Source organism: Colletes gigas, unplaced genomic scaffold (genome assembly GCF_013123115.1).
Source record: "Colletes gigas isolate AHSC1104 unplaced genomic scaffold, ASM1312311v1 Colletes_gigas_Sc00002, whole genome shotgun sequence".
In the NCBI taxonomy this organism is placed as follows: domain Eukaryota; kingdom Metazoa; phylum Arthropoda; class Insecta; order Hymenoptera; family Colletidae; genus Colletes; species Colletes gigas.
Genome location: NW_025106631.1, coordinates 3,856,250 through 3,865,567, shown reverse-complemented (window position 1 = coordinate 3,865,567; position 9,318 = coordinate 3,856,250). Strand labels below are relative to the sequence as shown.

Below are 9,318 nucleotides of genomic sequence, written 5' to 3'. Positions count from 1 at the left end.
TCTCTATTAAAGATTTAATTTATTTATTACTTTTATACGAATTAACGTACTATCGCGGTAATTATTTTATTGTTGCGTGCATAAATGTGTACATTTAACGAAACGAACTTTAAAAACCGGATATCACATTGCTACAATTTTTTTTCTTTTTCTATCGTAATAGACTTACATGTAAGGAAAAAATTTGATTGAAATTCATATAATTCCTAATATTTTCATGATTTGTCAAATGTAATTATAAATGAACGTCTGTGTAGTCCATATTTTAGATATAGTAATTTATGTTTTTATAAATTAGTATAGGCACATTATAATTCCTGATAATGTTTAAAAATTACAATGTTTATATAACACAAAGCAATATACTTTTCTCCGATAAGCTCTACCACAAATTTGTTTTCTCCCATTGAAAATAAATTACACTCTAATACTTACATTCCGGGAACACAAATCAATCTTTTCTTAAATTTGTTATATGTCCAACTATAATAAATTATTAATTAATAATGGGCGCAATTTATAAAAGTAATTTATTTTATCACACATTTAAAAAGACATTTTCAAATTGTACAATTATATACAGTATATTTAACGATCAAAACAAGCTATACAAGATGCAAACCTCATAATATATGTTTTGAGATCTGAACACTTTAAAATCAATGTATGTTACAAACGAAATTCATTTAAAATAACTATTAATTTACTAATATATTATTACACATTATTTAGCGTAAGGATCTAAGTTATATTTTTCTTGTAGCTCGCGAAGATGATCCATTTGTTCTGTCAATGTTTTATCTTTCGTTTCTTCCTTAAGCTTGATATACTCAAGCTCATCCTTTATGTCCCTTTCTGTCACAGAGCGTCTGTTATACGGTGAGTCGTGTTTTGATATCACGAAACTCAAAAATCCTTCGATGAACATGATGAATACAATAATTGTAAAGACTTTTCTCATCATTCGTTTAGATTGTTCTTCGCTCTGACGTCGACTAGTTGCTTTTCTTCGTTCCCATTGCACATTAGCTCTATACACCAATTATTTATACATTTACAGATATTTAACATAAATAATGGTCATAAAACAAGTACACTTATAACATACCTTCTAAATTCGTAAGTTCTGTTTTGATAAGAATAGTTTTTATAAGAATAGTTTTGATAAGAATGATTTTGATAATTGTTTCGACGAAAAGGGTTTTCGTCGTAAACTATATCATTGTAATGTAAGCTCTTATCATATTCCTGTCTTTTGTCCTTTTTACTCAAAGTTGTATAAGCTTCGTTAACCTTTACAAAATCGTCATGACTTCCTTTATTGCCAGCATCAGGGTGCATCTAATTGTAAGTAAAAAATAACATAAGTACAAAACTTTTTTCCATAAATATTTAATAATTTCATCGTTCGAATAATCTGAAAAAAAAAATAATAAGCAAATGTTTGAGATTTTTTTATAACGTCTTTCGAAATAGTGTTGTGATGCACTGAAGCTGTTAAACAAAATGACTCACTTCTTTCGATAATTTAATATAAGCATCCTTTATTTCTTTTTGCGTTGCATTCGGAGAGACACGTAATATTTCATAATGACTATATTTAGGTCTTTAAAGAAACAGAAAACATTTAAAGGTTATTCGTACATTCGGTAAAATACGTGGTACTTTCTACAATTCTAACCTTCGAGAAGAACTGTAATTTCCATAATTACGAATTATCACAGGTATTTTGAATTTATAAGCGCGAAATATATGTGCCATTTGTTCAAAATTCTTTGCGTATTCATAAATTCTTCAAAATATAACTAATAGAATACAAACATCAAAATATTACATATATGTTATAACTACTTTGAAACGTTAGTCAACTGATGAAAATTCAGAATTGTATACTTTGTGAACATGTCACATTCGTGTGAGAATGATCATCATATATTTTACGTAAATTTTTGTACAATAGTCGTCATAAATGCGAAACAAAATAAGGAAGTTAACGAGTAAGGGGTGGTGAAAATTATGGTTTATATTCAACTCATTTCAAGTCGTACTTCTGTTACACGACGCTTGCTACATTTCATGCTTGTATATTCGACTAGAACACAGCTACGAGTACGTAAGTTCCGGCACTTCGGGCATTCGAGAGAGAAGGCGAATATGAACCTTTCTTTCTGGCTTTCGAAACAAATTCATATACAGAAGCATACGATTTTGAGTCTTAACTGCCCAGGCATTTTTATTTTCCGGCCTACGTATACCTATTACACCGTAAATGAGGTGCAGAATAGATCTATCATTCAATGGGACTTCGTGATACACGAACTGGTATACCAAAATGTCTAGACAATCGAGGCTCGAAATGATACGCTGGTCAACGAAAGTCAGATTTCGGCTGTTTCGAGAGCGAAAAGGAATGGCTCACGTTTGCCTTCTTTCTCGAATTTTCGAAGCTGTTCTCTGGACACATTTTCATTATTCAATATAATATTATTTGACCATACGTATTATATTTATGTTTTCCATTTCTTTTGAGTTTAGTAAACAATGGATTAAGTTTGTACATTTTTGCTTATGGACAAGTACTATACAGCGATGACTTGATGGCTAGGCACGCCGATTGGCCGTAGCTTAATGCCTGCTTTCACACGCATTGTCATTATTGGCTGAGTCGCTCACAACTGCAATTCCATCGCGTGACAAAGGATGCGAAACGAAACGTATAGGAACAGAGTAGGATAGGACAAGATTGTACGCTCAAAATATTAGCCATGAATACTACTGTGACTGCCACTATGTAGCGTGACGTCAGAGCGGGCCTCTATGGTGGGAATAAGGCGGCGAGTAGACCTTCTCTCCTTGCCCTTGCCCCGTTTAGTTTGTTGGTGCCTAGCCAACAAGTCATCTCTGGATAGTACTGTGCTCCGCTGACTTGATGTCCCGCGGGACTGCGCAGGGGCAAGAGGAATCAGACCGCGCATTTATCTATCTCGCTCCCTCGCTCTCAGGCAGTGCGCATGCGCGTGTAACTGCCGCGACGAATAGCGAACCAGAGTTCAATGCGTACGTGGGAATACGTGTATCTCTTCTACTTTTCTCGCATTCCTGCCACGAGACTTCGAGTCAGCGGAGTACAGTACAAGTAACCTATTATTTCGTTGTACTTGTTCGATATATATTTTCAAATCATTAAAATACTTCGTAGGGATCGACATTAAAAAACGGTTCGTTTGGTGAATTAAATATTTATTAAAAACCAAATTCAGATTTTATAATATAGTAACAATTCTCATTTGCGTTTGGTGTATAGTATAAAATATATTACAATATGTATACAGGAAACATCCTTAAATGTATAAGATAGGCCTCAAGCCCAGCTCGATGTCTATGCATATTATGCTTGGCATACGTCATTTATGCATTATTTGTTATGCGTATTGTATAAGCTCTAGTATCATAAAAAAATTGTAATGTACATTGATTTCATATTGCATATCTTATGTACAAATTGTACGCTATGACAATTAATTATAACATAGAATTTTTTTATCATGAGATGTGAGATTAACTAGTGATGTAAAATTTGTAATTTCAACTTACAAAAATTGACATTATCAAATGTTTTGTTATTATGTAAACAGCGGCGTTGCCATTGTACATAACGCTTTGAGAATGAAATGGCATTGGCACAAATAACCTTTGTCTATGTTGTATATCAATTAAAATGTTTAATTTGTTTCATACTTTTAAACGTACTAGTTAAAACAATAATTAAAACTTCAACTATATCTCTATACGTCTCTAATTTAAAAATTTCTAATCTTCATTTATAGTTCAATTTTTAAGAAGATCGTAAATTTATTCAGAACTTTCTATAATTTTCGTTTGCAACTATTTATATACAGTCTTCTTAAAATTCAACATGTATATTTGCTTAAAAAATAGCATAACTTACTTCTTTGTCTCACAACTCGTGATAGTGTCAGTTTGTGGAAATAAAACTTGTTACTTGCTAGTAGTAAAATATATACATATTCATGATTTCATTTACTGCTTTTAACAATTTAAATACGAAGGCAAGTTATATTATTTTGCAAGCAATCTGAATATTTTCAGGATCACTACACATTCAGAATGTGTCTACTCGTTTTTGTTTTCATATAACGGAACGTTTGAATATTTCGGGAAGTCTACAGCGTCCACGGGATTCTTTACTTTAAAACTAGGAAATAAGCCCGTCATGCTAGTTCGTGTGTTGTAACCTTTAGAGTAACCGTCCCAATGATTTCCAAGAACTTCGATCAAATCTCCGACTTTTAGCTCTATTTCACCAATTTTCCTTGGCTTATGATCCAAAATAGCCTGATGGGGATGTGGATTTTGACCACCGTAATAGTAAATATCATCCAGCGATGTAAATCGATTATAAGCGTCCGGATAATATGTTTGCATTAACTCGTACGCCACACGGCATACTTGGGAACTAAATGTACATACTAAATAATCACATTCGGACAACAGATGTATGTCTATAATTATTCCTTGTAAGGAAGAATCGGAATATCTTTTTGCGACCGATGCCGTTTCAGCTATTTCTGGATCTCCTATTATATCATAGTTCGGATAACGATTCCTCGCTGTTGTAATTACTTTCGGATCATCACTGGCCAAAAATACCCTTTTTACCTCCGGTTGTGTTTCAAGTTCATTAAAATACTGTTCAACTTTTACCATATATTCATCTATGTCATGATAAGCAGCTTCAGTCCCAACTTTATCCGTTCTTCGTACATGTATTCCAACAATAGGCTTTTTAAAACCGAGTCTTTCCTTTGCATACTCTAGTGTTTTTTTCACGTGTTCTTGAGGTCGCATTAGATATTTTAGAACTTGGCCCACCCACCATACTAACGGATGCCCATGGAGTTTCTCTAATCTGGGAACTAGATCCGCGGGTACACTTGGCGGTTGAAACCTTGGTTTTGGAGAAACATTATCCACAATCGGCAAGGAAATTACTTGCTGGGAAGAGTCACCGGGCCAATTAGCATGAGATACTCCAGTCGTAGATAGGCATGTATCACTGAGCGGCTTAAAAACAGATTCCCAGCCATCCTTATGATACCTCCAACCTTTAGATTTAATTATTAATGTCCGTTCTGTGCCATAAGCAACCAAGAAACAATACGTGATGTGATGGATCTGAAATATATGAAATTTTTAATTTCAATTTTTCATATAAATTTTTTATTTTACGTAAGACGAACATATTTATTTACCTGACATCCAAATCCGCAACCTTTGTTTAAACTGCACACTAACTTTCTTGCTTTACTGCAATCGCTAGGATTTTGTAAAGACCTTAAAAGAATAGATATTAGTGTATTGGTTTTATAAGTTGATAACGACACAGGAGACTACCATTACCTAAATCTTCTTTGCACAAGGTCAGACAAATCTTTTGACTCCTTTTTACGCCATTCGTTGTAGCCATCTGCTTTTATTAATTTGTCAATGTCTGTTGTGAGAGATCTTTTATGATCCCAGACATTCTCTAACATATCTTGTATTTTTTTTTCTTTCTGCTCGTGGCTCAATTTATCAAAAGATTTCTTAAGTTTATTTAGTTCCGCGCTAACATAATACCTATCTCAAAAATTAAAGTACTGTATATAATATTCCTATTGTTTGAAATAGACGAGTAATCTATGTTTTAGATATTACACTTACCAGGTTTCTTGTACGTTATTTCTTATCCTTCGTCGTAATTCTTCGTATTCCGAAGAAGGTACACCGTGTTTTACTTTATCTTGTCGATCCAACAAGTCGTCGTAAAGCGAAGCCTTGTCAAGCTTCTCGTGTATAGAACCTAAATGATCTCCTTGAATGGATTTAGACCTTTCTCTGGAAATTATGTTATCCTGTACAACGAAAAGATCACCAGGCTCTTTCTTTTAAACTTCAGATATATTTGTTCGCTTTTATAATATCTCCCATAGACTTACCCTCTGACTATGTTTTTTAATCCCTCGTTTTGTCTTCTAAGAATTTCAAAGTCGTTTACCATTTTGGCCAAACGTTGAGCATTCTCTTTATTCGTATGACTTTCGTTATCAGACATTAAGCTATTAGTCTTAAAAATATGCGATACTGATATAATTAGTACCAAAAGCCATGTAGCCAGCAATGCTATTCCTACTTTTCCTAACCAACCAGGCCTTCCTGACCAAAATGTTGCCATTTTATATAATGATAGTAGGATTGTTGTATTTAATGTGTAGCATTACGACATCTATAAGTACATTATTATTACAATTATCTAAATACTATTACAAAAAAATTGTATTATGTTACAATATTCATTATTTATTTTTCTCATTAAGCAGTTTATCGATATATGATGTGAAAACAGTTTTACAGTAAGAATGGGAATTATTCTCGATAAAAAGTACTTTATCGATAAAATAGACATGCAGAAAATAATGTAAAATAATACAAAGTTAAAGAAACGAAATGACTAACTTCCTATTAAACGTATCGAAGGAAAGTAATAACAACAGAAAAAAGGGTCAAGTATCAGTAGTTGTCAAAAATTTCACTGACATAAATGCTTCGATATACAAATAATAACGTAATATCGTGGAGATGGGCAGAAAATAATCTTACCAAGTACTTCAACACCTCGATTAGAATCTTTTAAACGCGCGATAAGAAACATTTGTGATCATCTAACGCGGTCATAGGAACGAGACCTTTTATATTAAATTGACAATTTGATCTTTTTCATATGCAGCTACAGTCATTAAACATTTCCTCATGTGGCGGGTGCTGCTAGTGTAAATCACAATTCTTACGTACGCATTATGAAGGGTCCGCACTGGACAGTTACGATAATTTTAACCAATAGCTACACTTGCTTGCAACGATAGAGCGCGATCATTACAAATAAAATTGTTCGGTTGCTCGAAGAATCCAAACAGTAACTAGTTATGAGCACGTGTATAATATTGTAACGCATACGAGGCACCCTAGTAGCATTATTAAGCTTTTCGGTGTAAAATATTTTGTAAAGTAAACGGTTTTATTAATATTTACAGAGCGGTTAATAATACATAAAACGTTATGAATACGAATAACTAATTTTAGAACGTAGCTTTTATATTAGATGGCGGTAAAAATGGTACGTTTGATTTTAGCATGCAACATCACTATCTATTCGTTTCGTGCGCTATTCTGTCGTATAACCTAGAATCGTGACACACCGTGCACGGCGTAGTGCGAATTCTGAACGGACGATTAACGCCGGGCAAAGTCTACGAATTTTTGTTCAAACGTTTTAACAGTGCTGTCGATGGATTGGTTATCGTGGTAAACGTAGATATTAAAGCAAGAAATCGTAAACAGGACAAGCATGAAATTGACAGAAATAACGTATTGGTTCTGCATTGTGTCGCGGTATTTCTAAACGCGGGTTGGTTCTTTCTTTGCCCGCCTCTCTCCCCATCCCCTAGACCCCTTCCGAAAATCGCGCAGCATCCTTGCGCGCGAAACACGCGTATGCCGGTGGACGCACATTGTGTGCCTGTACTTCGTTGTACATACCTGTGAATAGTGTATTTTAAGCTTTAGTTTAACAAGATGAGTGTGTGAAAAACCGAGGCGTTCATAGTAACCGCGAGGAGTACGAATAATTACGAATCGAACGGACTATATATTGTACAACTGGTCGCGCTGTAGTCATCGCGGCGAGGTAAAACTTGTACCGTGAGTCGAAAGAGTACCCACCATTAATTGTTACCCGCTGTCGTTTCGCGAAACGGATTTGCAAACGATCGGTACACCAACGGCCGAACGAATCTGAATTTTGCGGATCTTTCGGTTTCTTCCCCTCTTTGTTTTCCTACCCCTAATTCCCTTCCGTTGCCCGTCGATGAACAAGCAGTTGTCGTTTTTTGTATGTTTCACTTTTTTTTCCATCGACATCCCCCCAGTTTCGTTGGTTCGTCGCCGGAGCAGTTGTGTCGATTGGTAAAACCCGAGAAGCCGAGCAGAGTAGAGCGAGTTACATTCGTTCAACGATTCTCTTTGTGTTCCCGTTTCGTTTTTCGTGTCGTCCGGCAGTGTTGTCAAAAATCCGGCAGCACCGCTCGCGGCCAGCTGCCATTGCTGTACTCTGTCTGGCGTTCTTGGTCGCGGCTTCGCGATAAATACGTTTCTCTGTGGTGATTATCCCCGTTGCCGTCGTCATCGTCGTCAGCATCGTCGTCGTGGAAACAACGGAGATGCCACACTGTTAAGAGCCACACGTTCGGAACATGCCCGCGGTACAGACGTAGCGGGGTGATTCTACCTTTGGCTCCGGACGCCGGTTCTGAGAGAGCTAACCTTCACAGCGAGGGTTCTTCTTATCTGTCGGATCGTCGATCATCGTGCCCGTGGCAGCGGTACAGATTGACAGAACGATGAAGTGGCTCGGTGCGAGTAGCGCTGGTGCTGCGGGTGAACCGGCACCTTCTGTGCAGTTACACCATCCTTCTGCAAATGGACATATACCCGCGGTATGCACCTATTTCGATATTTTTTATTTTTCTCCCCAGATCGATACACGTCCGACGGAAATTTATTATCACCGCGACGATTTTACGTCCGATTTATATATCATAACCTATCTCACGTGTCTCGGAGACAGGAAGATTATTGTTTTACGGAACGTCAATTTAGAAATTTATCGTATCGTTGTTCCGTTGTATTGTAATTCGTTTCGTTTAATATAACGGCGGTCAATGTAGAGGAGTTCTATTCTGTTGCTGAAACATGGGAAAAGAGTTTTTCTATTGTGCATATGCATGGGTATTGCATATGCTTGTGCTTTGTTTGATCCATCATGGCAGAGTATTGTATAGAAATGAAGATGTTTTGGTTGCATTCATTAAACTGCTTATTGCAGTGAAATAAGGGTAATGGTGTGTATATTAATGGTCTCTTTGTAGTCCTCCAAAGCAATGGATTATATATATATATATATCCTTGCTGTAAAAAATTAATTTTGTATATTTGTATAAAGAATAAATAAAACAATAATGTGTATATTTGTGATGAATCAAGTAATTGTGTCACAATTTAGAGTGTGTTTATTAATGTCATAATCGTGAAAATGCTATCATGTTATCACGAAAAGTACGTTTATTAAATCCATGTATTTTGATATTGTATCTTAATTTGCAATTTTCTATAGTCGGTTATAATGCATTGATTTAAGTTTATCCATGACTTCGTACATCAAAATTACTTGCGTGACGTACAATGTAACGTAACAATCTCTTT

The 9,318-nt window shown here is 35.4% G+C and overlaps 3 protein-coding genes across 5 annotated transcripts in view; 1 reads left to right on the top strand and 2 right to left on the bottom strand.

The window, feature by feature from the left end:
- Positions 1 to 6: 6 nt before the first annotated feature.
- Positions 7 to 2,122, bottom strand: LOC122399862 (dnaJ homolog subfamily C member 4-like). 2 transcript variants are annotated; one of them, XM_043400907.1, is made up of 5 exons: positions 1,682 to 2,122; positions 1,516 to 1,606; positions 1,176 to 1,341; positions 1,109 to 1,145; positions 7 to 1,031 (listed from the first exon to the last, which is right to left on the bottom strand). In XM_043400907.1, exons 1-5 carry the CDS (start codon positions 1,759 to 1,761, stop codon positions 725 to 727), a joined length of 681 nt encoding a protein of 226 aa, XP_043256842.1. In that variant the 5' UTR covers positions 1,762 to 2,122; the 3' UTR covers positions 7 to 724. The 2 variants fall into 2 exon arrangements, with proteins under 2 accessions (XP_043256842.1, XP_043256832.1); XM_043400897.1 differs by having other exon boundaries at positions 1,109 to 1,341; positions 1,682 to 2,117.
- Positions 2,123 to 3,294: 1,172 nt separating this feature from the next.
- On the bottom strand, positions 3,295 to 6,802 carry LOC122399843 (alpha-(1,6)-fucosyltransferase). The gene is made up of 6 exons (XM_043400854.1): positions 6,661 to 6,802; positions 6,000 to 6,286; positions 5,725 to 5,898; positions 5,422 to 5,640; positions 5,274 to 5,355; positions 3,295 to 5,196 (listed from the first exon to the last, which is right to left on the bottom strand). The coding sequence occupies exons 2-6, from the start codon at positions 6,233 to 6,235 to the stop codon at positions 4,135 to 4,137; spliced, it is 1,773 nt and encodes a 590-aa protein (XP_043256789.1). The 5' UTR covers positions 6,236 to 6,286; positions 6,661 to 6,802; the 3' UTR covers positions 3,295 to 4,134.
- Positions 6,803 to 7,246: 444 nt separating this feature from the next.
- Positions 7,247 to 9,318, top strand: part of LOC122399823 (maternal protein pumilio-like) — a 140,307-nt gene continuing 138,235 nt past the window's right edge. For both annotated transcript variants that reach the window (XM_043400828.1, XM_043400819.1), the window contains exon 1: positions 7,247 to 8,552. In XM_043400828.1, the coding sequence (XP_043256763.1) occupies positions 8,457 to 8,552 (96 nt within the window). In that variant the 5' untranslated portion in view covers positions 7,247 to 8,456. The remainder of the gene's footprint in view (positions 8,553 to 9,318) is intronic.

Excerpts from the sequence above, each read along its gene's own strand:
- LOC122399843 (XM_043400854.1), bottom strand. The coding sequence starts at position 6,235 with ATGGCAACATTTTGGTCAGGAAGGCCTGGTTGGTTAGGAAAAGTAGGA. Across the intron at positions 5,641-5,724 it reads AATAACGTACAAGAAACCTG|GTATTATGTTAGCGCGGAAC; the intron begins GTAAGTGTAATA and ends TTTTTGAGATAG. Across the intron at positions 5,356-5,421 it reads CTTGTGCAAAGAAGATTTAG|GTCTTTACAAAATCCTAGCG; the intron begins GTAATGGTAGTC and ends TATTCTTTTAAG.
- LOC122399862 (XM_043400897.1), bottom strand. The coding sequence starts at position 1,761 with ATGGCACATATATTTCGCGCTTATAAATTCAAAATACCTGTGATAATT. Across the intron at positions 1,607-1,681 it reads AATTACAGTTCTTCTCGAAG|ACCTAAATATAGTCATTATG; the intron begins GTTAGAATTGTA and ends GTTTCTTTAAAG. Across the intron at positions 1,032-1,108 it reads AGAACTTACGAATTTAGAAG|AGCTAATGTGCAATGGGAAC; the intron begins GTATGTTATAAG and ends ATTGGTGTATAG.